The 22,972-nt window shown below is 38.7% G+C and overlaps 1 protein-coding gene across 9 annotated transcripts in view; it reads right to left on the minus strand.

Annotated features, from left to right (window-relative positions):
- R3HDM1 (R3H domain containing 1) overlaps window positions 1–22,972 on the minus strand; it is a 147,233-nt gene that overhangs the window by 63,031 nt on the left and 61,230 nt on the right. For 8 of the 9 annotated variants that reach the window (XM_054043864.1, XM_054043865.1, XM_054043869.1 and 5 more), the window contains 9 exons: window positions 14,221–14,335; window positions 11,316–11,394; window positions 7,694–7,753; window positions 7,474–7,614; window positions 3,290–3,398; window positions 3,084–3,179; window positions 553–590; window positions 420–470; window positions 78–304 (listed from right to left, as the gene is read on the minus strand). In XM_054043864.1, coding sequence (XP_053899839.1) covers window positions 78–304; window positions 420–470; window positions 553–590; window positions 3,084–3,179; window positions 3,290–3,398; window positions 7,474–7,614; window positions 7,694–7,753; window positions 11,316–11,394; window positions 14,221–14,335 — 916 coding nt within the window. The remainder of the gene's footprint in view (window positions 1–77; window positions 305–419; window positions 471–552; window positions 591–3,083; window positions 3,180–3,289; window positions 3,399–7,473; window positions 7,615–7,693; window positions 7,754–11,315; window positions 11,395–14,220; window positions 14,336–22,972) is intronic. The other variant, XM_054043871.1, reaches the window with a different exon arrangement.

Consider the following 22,972-nt stretch of genomic DNA (forward strand, 5'->3'; position numbering starts at 1 on the left):
GCAGTGTGTATTAACTATCAGGCAAACTGGTACTTTGCTGCTACATAAAACTGTTTACTTGTACAGATTTATTATACCTGTCTTAGACAGCTTGCCTGTGCTTTTGCTGCTTCCAGAGCTATCTCCTCTTGTCAGAACTGAAATCCCACTGAAGCTGCTGGCTTTTGTTACAACTGGCTTCAGATTGCGGATGGAACTATCAGAGTCCGTGCTGCTCCAGGGCCGGGGTTCAGAGTACTGCAGCTCATTCTCAGTACTGCTTTGATGGCTGTTGGCTGATCTCCCTGAAGCTTCTTTATTGACTCTGTAATTTATAAACTAAAAACTTTTAATACATGCATTGTTTGCAACATAAGGAAGAAAAATTAAGGTGAAATGCATGAAGAATACTTTGAGATTCAAAATAATGCATTAAATACCTAAATATCTGCCGCCTTTGCTGTGTACTATTAGTTTCCTCCTCTTGGATTCTGTTGACATTTTTAACAAGAGAGCTTAGTATTTATTAAGAAAATGTAAATAGGAACCAATTTAAATTGGGAATACTCTTACCTTCTGTCAATAAGATAATTCTCTTGGGAACACAGGGCCTGGAAAAAAAAGTATACAATTTAAATTTTAATTAATTATTTTTTTTAATCAAGACGAGACTATGGTGTTAACTCAGTGTTTTCCAAACTTGGGACGACGCTTGTGTAGCGAAAGCCCTTAGCCGGCCGGGCTAGTTTGTTTACCTGCCCTGTCCTCAGGTCTGGCTGATCGCAGCTCCCACTGGCTGCGGTTCGCTGCTCCAGGCCAATGGGAGCTGCTGGAAGCGGCGCAGGCCGAGGGACATACTGGCCGCCACTTCCAGCAGCCCCCATTGGCCTTGAGCAGCGAACCACGGCCAGTGGGAGCTGCAATCGGCCGGACCTGTGGACGCAGCAGGTAAACAAACCGGCCCTGTCCAGCCCGCCAGGGGCTTTCCCTACACAAGCGGCGTCCCAAATTTGGGAAACACTGGTCTAACTGATTTAACTAACTAGTTCCCTGAATTTCTCAAAATGTGCCCTTTTAAAAATCAAAAACTTTCCTTACCAACCTGTTTTTTTATTATGCTTCCATTTAATTTAAACTTAATCAGCTCCTGATCACTTGATCCAATGCTATTTTTTATGACCACTTCTTCTATAAGGTCTTCACTATTTACCAAAACCAAGTCTAAAATAGCATCACCTCTTGCTGGTTATTTGGGAAGAAATCTGTCAGCTATTACATCTAGGAATAATTGGGCCCTACCATTATTAGTTGCATTTGCTCTCCAATCTATAGCTGGAAAATTAAAGTCTTCCATAACTACTCCCAGAAATTGTTGTTATCTTTCTAATATTAAAAATAGATTTCTACTCTATCCATAACCAAATGCTACTCTGCAGGGTCTATAACAGACCCTTAGCCCTGCTCCAGTAGGCACTCTTTCACAGTCCTTTCCCAAAATGATTGTGGCCCAAACAGTTTGTTTTATCCATGCAATCTTTTCTTATTTCTTTACAATCTACCGCATCACTGATGTATAATGCTACCCCACCACATTTATCTTTATTTCTCTGTCCTGAACAGCTCGTATTCTTCAACACCTGTATTTTAGTCATGATTGTTATTCTGCCATGTTTGTTATCCTTGTAAAATCTGTTTTCACATCCTGCACCAATAGTTCTAGTTCTTCCATTTTGTTGCGCAGGCTCCTTACATTAATGTACAAAAATCTTAGCAGTCTCTCTCTGCCCTCACCCAATTTCCTAGTTAGATTAGGTATAGTCTTTTTGCTTTTCATACACCTACTCTATAGTTTTCAAATAACTATTTTTGAGCTTTGTGAGTGTAAAATATAGAATATTGATCTAATATGGCTCCCTAGAGCCAGACAGATACCATAAAGGAATGTAGTAATCTTAAAAGCCAAATTATGATCTCCCACCCTTTTTACTCACCTGCACTATGCAACCATTATCTACTTACATGACAGTGTGGAATGATTATGGACTATTGAGGAAAATATCACATTTTCAAGATATTTGATACATTTATTTTGTCAATACTGAAATATATTAATGACTATTCAAGTGAATCCAAAGGCAAGGAAACAATATGTAAAAAAATGTAAGCCTAACAATTATCTATCTAAGGCATTCTTATTTACATACAAACAATAGAAAGGGACTGCACAGTGACTGAGAGGCTCACACACACACTGCCAAAGTTCTGAAACATTGCTTTGGGCGGTCAAAAGGAATTGAGAGGCAGTTGGAATCAACTCGCCCTTTACCCTCTCAGGTGGGAGGGAAGAGGACACTCAGGGTGCAGACACAGCCCAAATACACTGTTGGCCAAAAGAATCCAAACTTAAGTGTATGGCACAAGCACACCAACAGTAATATATTTGGACAGGCACTTGAAGAACCATTACTTCTGAACATTCTGGGGTGAACGATTTCTTCTTAGTTTTGGTTAAGTGCTTCCTAAAGGAATAATACAGAGGACAAGAAAAATATACAAATTAAAATAAGAAAAATGTAAATGTTCTGGTAAGTACTGTAGAAGTCAGAATAATCTGTTAAAAGTTTGTTCTCTTTTGCTGTTGGACAAAGTAGAAAATACTTTTCAATATATACAGGTGCAGCAAAACTAGTCTACCAAAAGATTCTCCGCATTTTAGAATGAGAATCTGTTTTTTTTGTGCAGATAACGCAAAAAGGCAATTATGTAAAAAGGTACCTTAAAACAGATGTCCTTCCTGTATGTTTTTTATTTATGCTTATTTTACTGACAAACAAGGCTGAATTCCAGTTAGCACTGCAGAGTTAATGCTGCCCTGGCAAAGTGAGTTGGATATTTTACTTGCTCAGACATTATCATAACGATCATCAAAACCATCAGAACTGTTAACTAATTTTTTTTTTATTGTATATAGATGAAAACCTACATCAAGAAGAAAAATCCTTTAAAATATGAACTATGGGTACCTGTATGTATGAAATTGTCAGACTGAAAAAAATTTCCCAAGAGAAAGATGCAGTGAGATTTCCTTTTGATTTAATACCTACATCTTGTGCAAATATTCGTTCTCTAGCTCTCTGGTACTCTTCTTCTCGTTCTTCTATAGATTTGCTTCTTCTGTCATCTTTTAAGCGTATTCGCATCTAAATTAAATTAAATAAGTGATTAGATAAAATACCAATTTCTACAAGAAAATAGCATGAATTTATAGACAAGGCATCAATATGAAAAAATTAAAATTCCATACATTTACCTGGTTATCATCTTTGTCTAAACTAGAATTATCTCTTTTAAGGATGTACCGTTTCTGAAAATCTTCACATTTCTCATCCTTTATATGCTCACAAAACTTTTGATCAGGTCTAAGGAAAGTGATTAGGAAAAAAAGTTACATTTCAGTCAAACGAATAATTTTATAAATATATAAATCCATATATTGTATATCAATATAAAAGAGACACTGACACCAAGTGAAATAGTTAGAGAAACAGTCTATTAAAATATAACATATAAAATATTACAATTTGACCGGAGTGTTGGATTTCGTAATAAGCTGTTGACTTGCAAACTGAAAAAATACCAAAAAGTATAAAATGTTTCTGTAACCTGACAACTCTTGCTGCCATGAGGCCTACAAAACCTTTCTAAAACAGACCTATTCCTTCGAAGCATGTTTTCAATTCCCAATGAAAGTAGCAAGCAAGTAGGTTTCACTGAGGACTCATAAGTTTCTCATAATCCATAGTTGTAGCAATGCAAGGGAATTTAGGACATGCATGAGGCTGAATGATAAGTGTCCACTGTTTAAACAACCACAACTTATTTCAAGGGAAATAAGAACATCAGGAGATGGGAGTGATGGAAAACAAATTAAACTATTAAAATAAAAAATAGAAAAAGGCAGAAGGAGGAAGAATGCAGTCATGCATGCAAGCAGAAGTCTTGCAAGAATGCAGGAAGCTAGAGTTCATGAGGAGTTTTTGTTTTTTTTTTTTTAAATCCAACTACCTTCTGAATGGATCATGAGACCCTCTCCAAACTACTGTTAGATACCAAAAACTACTGACAACAATGGCAGTTATGCTAAATTATTTACAGTCGCATGATCAGTTCTCAGAAAACTGGAAGGAATTTGGCTATTGAAGAGTATAACATATATACTATATAATATATTAGTCTGTATTTGGGTTTTTTTTTTTTTTAAGTTATTACTCAGAGCATTTGTATAAAAGCAGGATTTTTTTTCTTTATAATGTGAACTGCAGTACTTTTAACCAAACCTAACTAAATGGTTGCTGGATGCCCAAACATAATTAGCAGGCGTTTCAGAGAACCTTTAGACTGTCTTACCTCTTTCTTTTAAAGGTCCCTGAATTTACTGCCCTGCAATCACCAACTTCCCACTCCACTGAGACGTCCCAGTGTGGACTGGGTTGTTGATATCAGTAACACCACTGATCGACGCTGGAGCGGGGAATCTGCCTATGAGGAAAAGGTAAGTTTGGTTTTATTCAATATGGAGCAGATCTCCAAGATTTTCTTTCTAAATTCTTATTTTATATCCCAAGTGATTTAAAATAAGAATACTGAAAACCTTAAAAAAAATCATCCTACTGTCTATAGGTTAGATGAAATGCCTGCTAATTAGTAATTGCATTTATTAGGGCTTCCAAGATTGCTGGGTGGTGGTTTTGTTTTTAAAAAGAAACATTCCAGTTTGCAATTAAGAGTTCTTCTGCTACTGCTATTTATTCCCCACTTCAAGTAATCATAATCCTTGGTCTGAGACATCAGACTTTGTGGGCATGGAAATGCCTTATTTGAGAAATATGGAAGTATAACTTCAGGTAGGGAATTTATAGCAAAACCAAATGGATTTGAATAGTAAAAATATTTAGTACCTCAAAATTTATATATATACACTTTCCATCTTCAAAGTACCCTACAAACATTTATTGGTTAAACCTAATGCCCGTCAGAGTGTTACTAGTCCCATTTTATAGATTACAAAATTGAGGTAAATGGATTAGATTATTTTGTGGCCCCAAAATCGCCATGTTAGCACTGGGATTAGAACTCAGGCCCTCCCAGATCCTAGATTTGTGTCCAAACCACTAGAACATGCCTCTCTCAAAGATCCTGTTTCATGCAAATATACTGAGTAATAAAAATAACCAAAAAGTACAAAAAAATGTATTAGCAGAATGGTTCAGAGAGAATAGCTTTGTGTTGTAAATCTTGGGTTTCAAATGGGCCTAGACTTGCTAGAGCTAGAGAGTTTAATGTATCAGCAGGGTTAAATCAGACTTCATCTTTCTTACACAGGCTGTGTGTGCACATGCGCAGAAGTATGTGTAGAAGACAAACAGGTCTTTTGGATGAAACCTATACTGTGTGTGGATATTGAAAATCTCATGATCCCACTGTGACACTCTGTATTTCAGAGGAACACCCTGAACCCCGATGTTCATCCATTTAATAGGATTGTGTAGCATCCAGTGCAAAGTTTGTCATGTCAGGTGTCTTTGGAAGGCTTATGATGCACTGATCATTGTTGTTATAGTAATGTTATAGGTTGTAATTTCATGTATATAATTATGAGGCTGAAAATGTGTCCTCATGGCTTAAAACAAGCCCAGGCAAAACTCTCCAGGAGCAGAGGGGCAGTTCACACCTCATCAGGGCATGTATGGGACAAACCCAGCCCAGCCTCACAGGAACAAAGGACACTGGCCTAGGCAGCAACAAAGGATCTGTTGGACTCTCGAGTGAGTCACCCCCCTTCCCTTGGTCAGTCTGGGACTACGATGAGGTAATGCTCACCTGACCCTGAAGGGGGGACAGGGGCAAAGCCAAGAGGGAAGAAAGAACATGATAAAAGGGAGAGACATTTGCCATACTCTTCCTCTCTCTTCCACCTCCATCTACAGACACCACCACCAAGTGACTGACGCGCTGATCAAAGGGGAGAGCCTGGCTGAAGGGCAGCCAGCCAGCCTATGGTGAGAAGCATCTAAGTTTGTAAGGGCACTGAAAGTCTTAAGATCAGCTTAGAATGCGTTTTGCTTTTATTTCGTTTGACCAAATCTGATTTGTTGTACTTTGACTTATAATCGCTTAAAATCTCTCTTTTGGTAGTTAATACATTTGTTTATTTATTCTACCTGAAGGAGTGTGTTTGGTTTGAAGCGTGTCAAGAGATTCGCCTTGGGATAACAAGCCTGGTACATATCAATTTCTTTGTTAAATTGATAAACTCATATAAGCTTGCAGCATCCAATGGGCATAACTGGACACTGCAAGACGGAGGTTCCTAGGGTTATGTCTGGGACCGGAGATATTGGCTAGTGTCATTCGGTTGCACAATCCAAACAGCGGCTGGCCAAAAGTGCTCACTCATGTAACTGGGAGCAGCTTACATGCTATAGGCTGTGCGTGAACAGCCTGGTAGTAGGGGTTCTCACAGCAGAGCAGGGTAAGGCTGGCTCCCAGAGTCGAGGATTGGAGTGACAGAGCAGATTCTGATCCAGATAACACCGGGGAATGTCACACCCATGTCTCCTTATGTAATAGGGGTTTGCCCTGTGTCCTTGGCAAGAATGTCCCAACCCCCACAGTTGTATAGCTGTGATTGTCAATTTGGTTTCTACCTTCCACCCAGCCATATCTATTAATTACTTAACATTGGGATGAAAGTTAATATATACATTTAAGATATTATTACTGAAAGCTGTTTTCAAAGTTGTCCAATTGTTCTTTAAACCTCGATTCTTAAATTCTGAACACAATCAAAACACTAAAAATTTTAATCAAATTCAAGAACATTTAGAGAGAAAAAACTGACAATATATATACAATTTTTACCTTAAAAGTTATAATTAAAAATGCAAATGGTAAAGTAAACAAAGCCGGTTCAAGCAATGCTGAAGACCTTCCAAACCCCACTCCCCCATCAAGTGGGCCTCCACATGATAGAAACCTAAATTCAGTGAGACCCCTTATCACTCCACTTGCCACAAGCTGTCCTATCATTCTAGTTCAGGGGCCACCGCTTATTCCCACAGGGAAGCAAAAAGGAATGTATCTAGAAGTAGTGGTGTGTGTTTCTGAATAGTTACAGAATTAATGGGATTTTTTTTTTTAAATACAAAGACAGAGCCTGTGATGTGACCCATCCAGGGCTGCAATACATACTCTGATCTCACCAACAGCTAAGGATCTTATTAACGTGACACCTTTAATATGGACTTTCATATTCCACATCACATAGCACCAAATGAACAAGATAGATCTCACTGGCGCCCATCCTCGGAAAAGTGGGCTCCCAAGTGTTGATTGACTCCTGAGGCTGCAGATTTGGTATCATTGTCAATTGGCCTTGAGAGTAAATCCATGCACCAAAATTCGAAGAATTATTTCAAAATTATGACAACTTACATTCTCGTATTGCTAGTTTTGTTTATTATCACTGACTTCCCACTCTGGTCCACATTATGTTCCAATCCAAAGTAAGCAGCTACTCTGTGCAACAGCATTCTATGGTAAGATGTCATGGGGGGAAACTTTTTGCGTGGAATTCTGGAAGAGAAAAGTATTCATTTTACGAAACAACAAAAATACTTTTGAATAATTTTTTTGTTAAAATTGCAGCACTTACTCGTTATTACCAATGAAATCTAAAATTTCCTGTTCTAATTTCAGCAGCATCATTCTGTCCCTGAAAATAAAATACAACACTCATATAGGAAACACTCCAGAATTGCAAATATATGATTTTTAAACATGCACAGATAACATCCGTTCCCCTAACGACCAGGCAATGATGGCAGTTTACCAGGAGGACCACAAGGTATCTAATTTGCTAGTGTGTGTGTGGATTTTTAGAGTAGAATTGTTCTGTCTTGTAAGAAACCAGAATACAAAGAGTCCTCTCAATTTCTCTCTTCTCATGAGAGTCAGCAAAAAGAACAGTCATTGAGATGATGTGATCAAATGAAAAGAATAAAATGGCTTCAAATCACTACAATCGTGGTCCCTGCTGGTTGATATGGGTAAGCAGGACTCCCAAATGGGCATGGCGCAAAAGACAGTTACCTCCTGTGCAGGAGATGGGTCACTGGCCATGGGGCTGTTCACACTGCTGTCTTGGGCATGGCCAGGAGAGGTATCAGCAGTTGCTGGGTCTCTGCAGCCTCTGAACAGGCCAAGAAGGCGGCGGGGATGGGAGGTGGGAAAGGGAATGGGGGCTGGTCCCCTGTCTCTGCCTCTCCTATGGTCAGTGCAGCTGGCACCCCCTACTCCAAAGTGTGTGGGGGGGAACTCTTCACTCCTGCACAGGCCAAAGGGTCTCAGCAAACACACTGACCACAGTAGGGCAAACTGCCTGTCTCTTCCCTGAGGTAGGAAGGGGAGGGAAATGCATACCATTAGAAAAATTTCTGGGAGTGTCCTTGCCTTGATATGTCATTCAAGTTCAAGTAAGAGGGGTGCTATTCTCTTATATAATTGAACTATATACTTCTTAACCCCATTAATGCCTTAATGGCTAAATTCTAAAAGGTTATCTGATTCTAGAATCTAGAACTATATTTCTGCACGTGGCTCGCCAAGGTGCCCCAAAATTTCCATCCAGCCCATAACATTGAAAACACTGACCATCCAAAACTTGCAATTTCTCCCTGTAACTTAGACTCTGGCGTCTTCTATACAGGACCAAAATAAAACAAGGCAATATGTCACAAAATATATATACACACTTGAATTTCTTTGCCCTTTTCATAGCTCCCTATAGATAACACATGAAGAGTTTTTAAAATATGATTATAAAACATTCTTTAATGAGAATATGTAAGAGTCCCATTTTATTATTTTTGTCAACTGCAGATCTTCATTCTCAATTTCTTCTTCAAATTCATAACTACGAACATAAATCCATGAATAAAAGATAAAATACTTCATTTTCATCTTTTTTTCAAATATGGCCCAGGCAGGTAGTGAAAGTAGTTACCATCTGATGGCTGCTTGTAACTTAAATAACGTGCGTTTCAATACAGTTCTTCGTGTCCCCATTACCACAATTATGAATACAATTGGCATTAATTAGAACTTTTATTTGAAGCCTCAGTAAAGGCACCAAGGAATTAATGGGAATGGAAAATTTACTGAACTTTCAGCCCTAGAAGCAATTCATCCAGGTCAAGACTGAGACAAACTGATGGAGGAGCAAGGGGAGGCTTGACCTGCTGCTGCCAGTACTACATTTTCATGTAACCTGTCATCTTTCAGCAGCACTAAATTCAACTAATGTTAAAAATTTCACGGATGCTTAGATTTTAAGACCAAAAGAAATAATTACAATCATTTAGTCCAATCCCCTGCAAAATCCAGGCCACAAAATTTCACCCCGTAACTCCTGCATCAAGCCCTTAACTTCTGGTTGAGCCAGCATGTCTTTTTGAAAAATACCCAATCTTAATTTAAAGACTTAAAGTGATAGAGAAGCTATCCATCCCCAGCTATCACATTCCCTTTGTTCTAATGGTTAATTACTCTCATGGTTACAAATTTGCACAACCTTTCCAGTCTTCATTTGCCTTGACAACAGCTTCAAGTCGTGACAACAGCTAGGCAGCTCATGCACTGAGACTACTGTCTCTCATGCTGACCAGTACTATTTCATTGTTTCCTTGTACTCCCCTCCAGTTTGTTGTATTCACTTCTTGATTCTTGTTAGATACTTAGGATTGTAACTTTAAAAAGTTACCTAAACTGGAAAGGATGGTTAAAAAACTGTTTTTGGTGGAGAGGGAGGAGAAAAAGTCCATCTCAGCAGCAGTATCTTAAATGTTTTCTAAACTCACAACTGCTCATGATTAACTAAACTTTTTCATTTACAAATATAAAATCAGTCACTAACACAGCTAGTGTAGCTTTAAAAGAGAAACAGTACAAAACAAGTGTTTCAGTGAAAACTGTGGCCCTTATATCATTTGGATCAGCATCACGATAAAAACTACTGAAACATGGCTGTATTATACAGCTTGGCTTACATGGTTCTCAGGCGGAAAAAACATTATCCACACCAATCAAGCCAGTCATAGTTACAGCAGTATTCTTATCCCAGTAATAACCAGACCCATGAATTTGGAGCTCACGTACCCTGGGGATGGACTTTGTACAAGTTAGATAAGACAGAAGTCCACAAAAAGGGAGCATGTTTGACAGTTTGAAAAGAAGAGTAGAAAAATCAAACCCTGACATTTAAATTTTTTAAAAAATGTTTTCAGAAACATTGTATAAATTTTACAATTATATGAAACTGAAGATGTTAAATACCAGACTCAATGTGTTGGTTATGCACTACAGTATCCTCCAACAGATTGAAGAGTGATAGCAAAGCTGATTTTGCCTAGGATGTCTCTTCTGGGCCCTGAGACCTCTTCTTACTTATGAGAAAGAACCAGAAGATGTGCAGTAGACCCTGTTGCCCAAATCCTCCCTGTATCTCAAATAGTTTTGTTGGTACCCCTAAATCCTGCTCACCCCTGCACAGTAGAATCAGGTCAAATCTGTCGCCAGAGAGACCCTGGAGGTCCAAAGAGATTAAGGAAGGATTTGTTTCTTGATGTGCAAAAGCAGAAAAAAAAAAAAAAGAAGAGTAGCTATATTAGTTATGTGGCATTGATAAGAAGAAGAGGTGGGGTTGTAAACTCAGCACACACATTTTGTAGACACAAAGGGACACATTCCTCCTCTCGGTTCCACAGATAAAGCTCCCTCTAAAGTCATTGGAATTTACACCCATATAACTTGAGGCAGGGTTTGGCCCATATTGACAACACCAATGAGTGAGTCTGAGAGATGCTTTTCTTACTATAACTACATCTGAAGGGGTGTTACATATTGAAAAAAAGAACAAACCTCAGGACCTGCTATTCAACACCAAATTAGTTATTGCAACGTACCATATTTTTGCATAGCCAAGTAAAAATATTACACAAAGATGCTGATCCTGCAAACACTTATCAGTAAATTTGTAAACATGAGTAGTCCTATTGAACTCATAACACGGATAAGTGTAGGGCCCAGGTCAGTTAGGGTACAGGGGAGCCAGCGTTTTAAAATGTTTAAACACTCCACATCAACTATACAAGATCACGTTTAAGACCTTTGCAAGCTAAGGTGTTTCTAGTGAAAGCTCTCAACATGCAGCAGATTAATTAAAAACTAAAAAGAGATAGAAAAATTAAGTTAATTCAAAACATTTTAATTTAATTTACCTGGGATTGTTTTTTAGTGTATTTACTAAAAATTCATGTAGATCTATGCCAGTTGAATCTGTGTATTCTTGGCTGGAATCTATAAAAAACATAACATGATGTTATTGAAAAGATCATGTGCTTAATCTTTGAACACATGGTTCTTATTACATTTTTAAGGTGCTGTTCATATAAATGAATGAATAACTAAAACTCGGAATCTGGCAAATCTAAGATTTAGATGCATATATTGCGCATTAGCTGATCAACAGATACCATTCTTAACTCGGTAAACTCAGCCTCACAATAGCTAAGAAGAGCTCTGTGTAGCTCAAAAGCTTGTTTATTTCACCAACAGAAGTTGGTCCAATGAAAGACCCACCTTGTCTCTATAGTAGAGAAGGAAAAGACATACAAGCAACAAAGTCTCATTTTGCATATCCAATGTGGAATCGTAGGTTTTATTACTACTTTTGTCAGTTAACAGAGGTAACTGCATATTTTCAAGCATTATAGATTTACTCTAGGTGACATGTAATACTTTAAAAAGTACAAGTCTAACCTTTGTGATGCATGATTTATCATGTATTGCTACGAGCTCCCATTCGGTGTACCTTTCCTTCAGTGGAATTACACATTTAAGAGACGCCTTCTGTGACTTCTCTTCAACAACTTCCAAATATCTCCTCATGAGAGCAAACATTTCAGGTTACGTAGTGCCTCTTCTGGTTCCTGCGGCTTTCAACCCCTATTAGCTTGGGTGCCTATGCTTTGTGGCTCAGAATAGGCGATGCACAAAGAAATTTTATCTACCTTTGAACTATGTATTGGCACCCATTACTGCAATATCTGAGCACCTCCTAGTGTTCTAATTCTTAGGGCTCTCTTCTTAAAAAGATATGCTGAAGCTCCAACTCATTTCCAAGTGAAAAATAGCAGAGACTTGTGCCTAGGCTCCAGCTGCCCCTGCTGGTCAGTCCTGGATTGCCTTAATCCAGCCTGCTCTCAATTGCTCTTGAAAACAAGATGCCAAATTTCCAGGAGCATTCCTGGTAAAACATTTATAAAGCTGAAAAATTATGTGCACTTTATTTTAGTAATTTTGGTAAAATTGTGTAATTATCAGTTTTTAAACTATAACAATTTAGCATCATCAATGGGTAACCGAACTCTAACATTAGGCAAGTTTCTATTTTCAGCACACTTTACAAGTTAAAGTGCTTAAACTACTAAGTGACATGTAACAAGATAGAATAGTAGAGATAGGCAACTGTTTCAAGTCTATTACTCTGCCTTTAATTCCCCATCATCATTTTGAAGAGAATAATTTCTTTCATGATTTGTTTAGGGAACATTAAACGATGAACATCCTGGTTAGGTTAAAAGAACATCATAGTGTGGCTTTCCCCACCCAAAACTTGATTTCAAGATTTGAGGACAAAAAAACAAAACAAAAACCACCTCACTTAATTCCTGTATCACAACTATTTTAATTTATGTGAACTTCTGATTTCCAACAAGGAAAAGAGGCAGTGAAATGACAAGAAAGGCTGCTATGGGTTTGAAGTACATGGTAAATATAAGTACTAGAAATTTCATTTAAAAAAAATACTGGTTTTATGGCACTGCAGCACAATTTATTTGATTCAAGATGTCTGGATAAGTGTTTGGGGGTAATTTATTTGAACAAAAGCTGACTTAAAACCTCAGGATCATCCATCAGCTAACATATATACTCAAAGTTTTGCCATTTAATAAAGTGTTGTGCACCAGGGACAGGAAGAAATTTGTATTATTTTTGCATATCTGCTATCTCAGTTATCCTCTAAGTTTTTGGTAAATTGAAAAGAATAGCTTGTCCTTAGCAAACTAGTCCACAACACTGTCAATGTTCAGGATGTTTTTACTCCTGCTATTGAGCCACTCCCATCTTCATTCTGAAGAATTTAGAAGTCTTTTTCCTTTTAGGGACCTCTCAAAAAGCAGTTACAAATTTCTGTAAGAATACTGGCTTCTCATGAACATGGGGAAAAGAGTAGTACAATGGTACTCCTCCTCCCCCATTTGCTTCTCCCATATAAAGCCAAGGCATAATCTCAGCCCCCAAATTCCTGGGTGCACAAGGACTGCTCCCTCGTACAGCCTCTTTAGAATCAACTATCCCAAAAGGTATGTGGGGATAAGGGCAGGCAACAGCCCCACCATCTTCATCTCTCCCTGCATCAGGGAGGGAAGTATGTCTGCTTTAGCATGCACTCTCTCCTGCAAACTGGGAAGCACCCCAAGAGATGGTACCTCCTGAAATAGATTCCCTCCCCCCAGCCCTAATAAGAGATTTTTCCCCCCCCTTATTTTTAAAAGTGAGGTAAGTTTTCAATTACACCTTAGAAGGTTAAAATCAAATTATTTCCTCAGTGAATTTTCCCTCCACCTATTATGTACTCATACTATCTTCTTAATATTGGGATTCTGGCAATGAATGATATTTAAGCATCGGTTTCCAAACACAAAGAATTACACTGTCCACAAACAGATACACTGAAAGAGTAGGTCACATTTAGGCTCATCAGTTTTCTCTCTCTCTAAATTGAAGCAAGTAAATTTCATCCATTTCTCAACCACCACCATGAAAAATTAAAGAGAGGGGATCTGCTGTTCACCCAAGTGCAAACTTTAGTGCATCAAAAGTTGTGCATGTTGTGTTTACACATAGAAACTGCACATGCACAAGTGGACCTTGTGGTGAGGTTCCAAAGAAGAATCAGGCCTGAAGTCTTTGCTGAAAAACTATATGCATTTGACTTTCAGCACAGCAGAATTATTTACAGTAATTATTCCATCAAAGTCACTCAGGGTTATTAATATGGAAGTCTACGTCATAGATAGTTTACTTAAAATATAATTTAAAAGCAGAGTGATAACAAACCTCTTGATAACATTTTTCTGGACAATTTATCACTGGATTTTTCCTTTTCCATTTCATCTTTTGTGGGCTTCTCTTCTTTCTCAAAAGACTGCGTTAACTGGATCTGAATTTTCTCCTGTTGAAAAGTAAGATCAGTCATAATGGAAACTATTTTAAGTGTACCAGAAAATTGCTTTGTAACATGTTCGTTCATAATGGAAAAGTAACCAGTGTAATAACGGTCTTCAGATCCTCTTAGAATCAGAGAACCCACTTCAAACAAAAACTTATCAAAATGTATAGAGAAGATATGGAAAGTAGATGCATTTAAATATTTTATAGCGCACATACATCTCAAGGACATATCCCATTTCACGATTATATTAAAGTGTTCTAGGTCTTTAAAAAAAATAAAGTATAGGCCAATTTTTTAAATAGTGAATCGCTCAGTTGATAATTAGGCTCCTCATTGCCAGCTTTTACTCACTCCACCAAGCAACCACATTGAGAATGCTAAGTAAGCTTTCATAGCACAACACCAATGACAAGAACTTCTTGAACAAATAGGTTCGAAGGGGGACCAGCTTTCCCAATTTCACCAAAAAGTTGTTTACATTTCTTTAATAGTTTAGTGTATTAAGATAATAGCAAATAGTTATTTATACCTAGAATTTTTAATTTAATATAGGTTTGCTAGCAAAGTATATTTTCATGTAATCCATCACAAAAATCGGAATTTATTTATTCAACTGGATACACTGTCAGAGACTGAATCCCCCCCAAATAGAACACAAAAGTTTCCTTTTTAATTTAATCTAAACTAAAGACTAAGGCTATGGGTGACAGGGTAACTTGGTCTTCATACCTGTTTAATCTCTGCTGAGGCTGCCCGCGAGGGTGACAGCACCAGTTTTAATTTATTTGTGTGACGACATCTGCATATGGCATTGCTATGCATTTTCAACATTTGAAAATGAATAGGTCTAACAAATGTTGCTGAATTTCTACATTATCTGAAAACCAAAACAATAAATACTGAATTGTTCAAGTTACCTACAGTACATGCTATTTTTCTATAGACATCTAAAAGTTCAGTATTTGCCATTACTAATCACAAATATTTTGCTCTTCCATGTATTCATGTCTTATTCCAAAAGATTCATTGGCTGAAAACCTGTAGTTTCCACACAAAAATCTTCTCTCTCAACTCACTATAAACCTGAGTATAGTATGAATAAGCAATTATTTTCTTCCCTTCATCTGAACTAAAAACACTGGTGGCTCTTCAGTTACCTACTTTATTGTCTTTATGTTAACTTAGAAAAAGGAAACAGTTAATTTCTCACTAGGAAACTGGGTTAGCGTAACTTGGATCCACCACTATGATATGCTATTCCACTTCCTTTTATAAGTCAGAACTACGTCAGTAGGTAGAAAGAGAATTTTCACACCACCACCATTTCCCTCCCATCCCCATTAATTTCACCCAGTTTCATCTGACAATTGCTCACTCTACACTTATCCCAAATAGAAAATGTACAACAATAGTTTAAAGATCTTGGTTAATAAATCAACTTTGTTTAAATTTCTTTCCTAATAATGCCCTATAACAATGGTTAAGGCTGCGAATTTGTCACGGATTGTGTGGCCTCCATGACTTTTGCAGCAGCTGGTGCGCCTGGCTCAGGGGCAGTTCAGGCAGCCCCTGAGCGAGTTGCACCGGCCACTGCTGGGGGAGTCTTGGGCCACTGCACCCCATCCCCCAGCAGCAGAGTATGGGTGTGGAAGGGGGCAGTGGGTTGGAGTGCTCCCCGGAAGCGGCGATATCCCCCTCACTCACCTCCTAGGCAGAAGTGTGGACAGGCAGCTCTGCGGCACACGGCTGCCTCCACTAGAAGTCCAATGGGAGCTGTGAAGCCAGTGCTCTGGGCAGAGGCAGCGCACAGAGCTGTGTGGCCATGCCTCTGCCTAGGAGTTGAGCGAGGGGATGTCGCCGCTCCCAGGGAGCCCTCCCCCCACAGTAAGCGCTACCCAGAGCCCGCTTCACCCCATCCTGTGCTCCAACCTCCTGCCCCCTCCCACATCCAAACTCTGCTGCTCGGGGGGGCGGTGGGGGGAGGAAGAGATGAGGCACGAAGCCAGGTAGGGAGCCTGCCGGCCCTACTAACCTCCCTCTCCCCCAGCACCAGCGGGGTCCTGGGCCATGCACCGCTGTTCCCCCCCCCCCTCCCGAGTACCCGGGCTGCCCTCCCCCAGCACCCATGGCACCCCTGAGCAGCCCCCCCCTCCAAGTTTTAGTCAGGGTATATAGCAAAAGTGACAGATGGGTCACAGGCCATGAATTTTTGTTTACTGTCTGACTATTTACTAAAAATACCCGTGACTAAATCGTAGCCTTAACAATGGTAAAAAGGAATGCCCCATCTGAATGGATGCATTTCTTCTACCACCACTGATTCCCCAGGACTGTGATGGAAAGCTTCCTGTGCCTCAAAGGCTGAAGAGTCTAATGAAGTATGACCCACTTGCCTGGAAAGTTATAGAAAAAAAAAAAATCTATGGTTAGCTTTTATTCCCTAGGTAAGGCTTTGTGTGCTTTGGTCTGTCAGTGGTGAGGATATTTACTCTAGGCATATTGCCTTAAAAGAATCCACACTGAAATTCAATTCTCTCATCAGAGCTCTTCATTCGCTTCTCTGTTCACATACACAGATATATTGTTCACTTCCACTGTTAATAGTCATCTGAGTTACCCAGCTTGTAAAGTATCCTAAAATTTATCCTCACTTTCTGAGTCCTCAAGAGCTCTAGAATCTGACTTAAAAGGATTCAGGGCCTGGTCTCAACTTTCACCCACAGCCTCTGGAATTAATAAGCATAAGTGGTGACCCAGTGAAAAAATCCAGGCCACTGAATGAACATATAAAATAGTCCTTGACTTTCATATATTCTTCCTTTGGCTTTTTTTTTTTTTTTTTAATTATTCTAAGGAAAATGTCCTTTAAAGGAGAAAAATCTCAACCCTATTAAGATGGACTCATAGGCAAATAAATTACTAAGATAGAAACAGTCTTCCCTTTATGAAGTTGATGAAGATCTTTATTTACCGGAGGCCGCATACAATCCTAAAGCGTCCAATTTTTGAAGAAATTAGCTATTCACTTGCCATCATTTGTCTAGATAAGGTATTCTCTTTGTAAGCACCTTGTAATGTAAGACCAAACTGAAAAGGTCTAATACTAAACGGCAGTCTCTGGGATTCACTGCTCCAGTTACAATTTCCATCATTAAATATTAAAATTCCAAATTTTATATTTGTATAATATAGTTTTATAAAATTGCATTTCTGTAGCATCTCTCATCTAGGGATCTCAAAGCACTTTATAAATATTAATAAATTAAGCCTCAACACTCATGAGGTATTTTCATCTCTGCAAGAATCTATCAGTCATAAGGGCCAAGTATAACTCAGTCTATGAAGGAGACAAAATGATTGTTTCTGGGGCCAAACCTAAAGCCACAGCCCAGCAGTCTGGGATTGCCTTTCCAGCATGATTATTTAGTAGAACATAGAAGTATTTCATAAAATTAAAAAAAAATTGACTTATTGGATAATTCTACAGATAAACTCTGGACATGACAGAGCACTTGTGTAAACTTTATGACCATTGATCATTTATCCTCTAACTAGGTCTGTCCATAGAAGGAAATGCTCTGGAGGCTTTTCTGCCCAATGCATATTTAGAGTAGTGCGTTGAATGATGTGATCCCCAGAATAAAAAATGTGTTCAACTCATTTCACATCTCTCATCCTAACCAGATTTGAAACTCTTGGTTCTGGAGAAGACCACCTGAAGCTTTCTGGAAAGAGGATTCTGACCCAAAGAGAGAGTTTTCCCCCCTTGTTGATAGTAAAACATTATGAACCTCAGCTTTGACGGTATTTTAACAAGATTGGAATTTCCTGCACACAAGACATAATGTATTAAAATAAGAGTCAAAAACAAGCTCATTGCCATTCCCAATCATTTTCTTTTCTATGATGATAGTCTTTCCATTCCACTAGTACATCAGGAGGATGTTAAACAGCAGCTACTAAAGTTAGACATTTTCAAATTAACAGGTCTGGATGACTTGCATTGAAGAGTTTTAAAAGAGCTGTCTGAGCTCATCCCTGGACCGCTAATGTTGATTTTCAATCGATCTTGGAATACTAGGAAAGTTCCAGAAGACTGAAAGACAGCTAATGTTGCACTAGTATTTAAAAGGGGTGAACAGGAATATTTGATATCTTTTTTTGATGCGATTACAAGTTTGATGCAAGTAGTAGTGCGGATATAATATACTTGGACTTCTACAAGACATTTGACTTGGTACACAACATTTTGATTAAAAATAGAATATAAAATTAACACATTAAAAACTGGCTAACTGATAGGTCTCAAAATATAATTATAAGTAGGGAATCATCATTAAACAGGGAGGTTTCTAATGAGATCCCACAGGAATTGATTCTTGGCCCTATGCTATTTAACATTTTTATCAATGACCTGGAAGAAAACATATCACTGATTAAGTTCACAGATAACACAAAAATTAGGAGAGTGGATGAAGATGATAGATCACCGATACAGAGTGATATGTATCACTTGGTAAGCGGGGTGCAAGTAAACAATAATGTGTTTTAATATGGCTAAACATAAGTATATACATCTAGGAATAAAGACTCCATACTTACAAGATGGGGGAGACTATCCCGGGAAGCAGTGACTCTGAAAAAGATTTGGGGTTGTCATGGATCACTACCTCAACGGGTAGTGATCAATGGCTCCATGTCTAGTTGGCAGCCGGTTTCAAGTGGAGTGCCCCAAGGGTCGGTCCTGGGGCCGGTTTTGTTTAATATCTTTATTAATGATCTGGAGGATGGTGTGGACTGCACTCTCAGCAAGTTTGCAGATGACACTAAATTAGGAGGCGTGGTAGATACACTAGAGGGTAGGGATCGGATAGAGAGGGACATAGACAAATTAGAGGATTGGGCAGAAAAAAACCTGATGAGGTTCAACAAGGACAAGTGCAGAGTCCTGCACTTAGGACGGAAGAATCCCATGCACTGCTACAGACTAGGGACCGAATGGCTAGGTAGCAGTTCTGCTGAAAAGGACCTAGGGGTCACAGTGGACGAGAAGCTGGATATGAGTCAACAGTGTGCTCTTGTTGCCAAGAAGGCTAACGGCATTTTGGGCTGTATAAGTAGGGGCATTGCCAGCAGATCGAGGAACGTGATCGTTCCCCTTTATTCGACATTGGTGAGGCCTCATCTGGAATACTGTGTCCAGTTTTGGGCCCCACACTACAAGAAGGATGTGGAAAAATTGGAAAGAGTCCAGCAGAGGGCAACAAAAATGATTAGGGGTCTGGAGCACATGACTTATGAGGAGAGGCTGAGAGAACTGGGATTGTTTAGTCTCCAGAAGAGAAGAATGAGGGGGGATTTGATAGCAGCCTTCAACTACCTGAAGGGGGGTTCCAAAGAGGATGGAGCTCAGCTGTTCTCAGTGGTGGCAGATGACAGAACAAGGAGCAATGGTCTCAAGTTGCGGTGGGGGAGGTCCAGGTTGGATATCAGGAAAAACTATTTCACTAGGAGGGTGGTGAAACACTGGAATGCGTTACCTAGGGAGGTGGTGGAGTCTCCTTCCTTGGAGGTTTTTAAGGCCCGGCTTGACAAAGCCCTGGCTGGGATGATTTAGCTGGGAATTGGTCCTGCTTTGAGCAGGGGGTTGGACTAGATGACCTCTTGAGGTCCCTTCCAACTCTGATATTCTATGATTCTATGATCTGCTGAACATGGAGCTCCAAGCACAATGCAGTGACTAAAAGGGCTAATGTAATCCTTGGATGCATAAACAGGGGAATCTCCAGTAGAAGTAGACAGGCTATTTATGAATTATGTTACAATGTTGACTTTGATATGACTACTGTCTTAGCCAGTTGATAGTTTGCCAGTTGTAGAAGGCAACTCAAGGAGCTCCATATCTTTAATTTAACAAAGAGAAAGGTAAGGGGTGACTTGATTAACAGTCTAAGTACCTACATGGGGAACAAATATTTATTTAATAGCAGGTTCTTCAAATCTAGCAGAGAAAAGCAGAACACAATCCAATGGCCGGAAGTTGAAGCTAGACAAATTCAGACTGAAAATAATGCATAAATTTTTAACAGGTAAGGCTACTAACCACTGGAACAATTTACCATGATTTAAAATCATGATTGGAGGTTGTTCTAAAATATATGTTCCAGGAATTATTTTAGGGAAATTCTATGGCCTGTGCTATACAGGAAGTCAGATTAGATGATCACAATGGTCCTTTCTGGCCTTGGACTCTAAATAGCATACATGAGGGCAGTGGTTCCCAAACTGGGGTTTGTGAACCCCTGGGGGTTTGTGAAATGTTACAGGGGGTTCTCGGGGAAAAAAATTCCCTAATGGCAGATAGACCTGTCCCTAGGGACCCCGGGCAGCACGTGGCCAGCAGCACGGAGCCCCTGGACTTTCAAGAGCTAAGCAGATCAAAGCAAGCATATCTATCACACTGAGGAGATTTAAACTTCAAGACTCCTTATAAGAAATGGAAAGGGAGGTGGATATTGTTTGCTGTTTTTAAAATGAAATAAGCAGCTAGTATTGTTTTTAAAATTATTATGAAGAACAAGTTTAAGCTTTGTTGTAACGTGCATTGTTTGCCTTGACTGCTCAAGACCTGAATGCTTGTGTAGGAGGAACTCTGTGAGTTGGCTTCTTAAATACCTTCATGCTGTTTCACATCTGATACTCCTTGATGAAACAGAGGTGCCTTGTTTTATAACATGCTTATTCAAAGTGATACATGCTATGAAAGTGAGATCTTGGAAGAGTGTTGCTGTTTTCATAATGTAATAAAAATACTGTAATGATAAATAATTAATAAATAGTATGTAATAAGCATGTCATAAAAACAAATTTTATATTTCCAAGATCACTGCTTTTATAATTTCTACTCAGGTAAAAGGAGAAAATCCCTTGAAATATTCATTTTTAGGAGGGGGTTCACGAGACGAGACAACATTTTAGTGAAAGGGGTTCACAGGTTGTTAAAGTTTGGGAACCACTGCCTTAGAGAAAAGTTACACTTGTGCAATAGAAGCAGCAACATTTTGACCTTAACATCTTCATTATGTAGTACTATAAGCTAATCCATATTGGATATTAATTTTTACCGCAAGTTACAGTGGTATATCATCTTTGGCTGCTTCTATGCTAGCCAGATAAGAAAACAAAACATTGTAGACACAATGTAAGCATATACAATATATTAATCAAATGCTTTCCATACAATAATTAATTTACATTACATAAGACGTTTAAACTTTCTTGCCAATTTAGTTGAATTTAAGATGGAGGATATCACATTTGTGCTGTAGTGCAGCAATTGTTTTAAGGAGTAACAGAGGGACAAGTGCCTAAGCTTTGTTGGCACTCCTTCACAGCCAATGCCTTCTACAACTGGCAAACTATCAACTAGCTAAGACAGTGGTCATACCAAAGTCAACACTGTAAAATAATTCATTGCATATTAAGATAACAACCTACACTATCATGGAATAATACCAATCCCACTTCCCTCTCCAGTCTGGAAAAACTTTGATATTTTCCCCATCCAAGTACTCACAGACTATGATCAAGACACCGCTTTACCTATTCCTTTGTAAAACTAAACTAACTAGAGTCTTTCATCTCTGTAAAGCAGGCTCTCCAGACCTTTAATAATTCTTGTAGCTTTTTTCTGAACCTTTTCCAGATTGTCAACCTCAATTTTGACAGTGTGGACACCATGTTCCAGTAATATTCTCACTGATACCATATATAGTGGTAATACTATCTTCCTGCTTCAACTTGATATCCTCCTCCTTATACATCCAAGAACTGAATTTGCTCTCTTAGCTGTCAGTTGATTATCCACCATGAGCCCTAAATCCTTTTCTGAATCACTGCTATCTAAAATAATCCCTCATCCTATAAGTGTGATGTGTATGTCTGCATTTAGCAGTATTAATACACATTATGCTCAAGTGAGCCCAGACTACCATGCGATCCAGAGTGCTCTGTATAATTGACCTGTCCTTACAATTATTTATCACTTCACCAATCTGTATCATCTGCAAACTTTACTAGCAGTGATTTTGGTTTCTTCCAGTTGATTGATAAAGATATTGAATACCATCAGATCAAGAACAGACCCCTTGAGGGACAGTTGTGAAATGGTACCAGTGACTGACGGCTGCCCATTTGCAATTACTTTTTGAGATCTATCAGTTAGCCAATTTTTAATCCACTGTGTGTTTTGTATAGTGCTTTTTTATTTTCATTTTAAAAACAGAATGTCATGTGATACTAAGTCAAAAGCCTCATTGAAGTTTAAGTGCATTACGCTAATAGTTACTTTTGCCGATGAAACTTCTGCTCTCATCAAAACACTGTATCAAGTTTATTTTGATAAGACTTACTTTCCTTAAATCCACGTTGATTTGCATAAGTTACGCTGCCATGTTTTATTTATTTTTTCTAATCCTGTGCCACTCTCACCATGATTTTTTCTGGGATCAGTGTCAAGGAAGTTGGTCTATAATTACCAGAATCATCCCATGAACCCTTTTAAAATATTGCCATCACTTCAGCTTCTTCCAGTCCTCTGGAGCTTTCCCAGTATTCCAATTTGTTTGATATCTGATT

This window comes from Malaclemys terrapin, chromosome 11, assembly GCF_027887155.1.
Source record: "Malaclemys terrapin pileata isolate rMalTer1 chromosome 11, rMalTer1.hap1, whole genome shotgun sequence".
NCBI lineage: Eukaryota > Metazoa > Chordata > Testudines > Emydidae > Malaclemys > Malaclemys terrapin.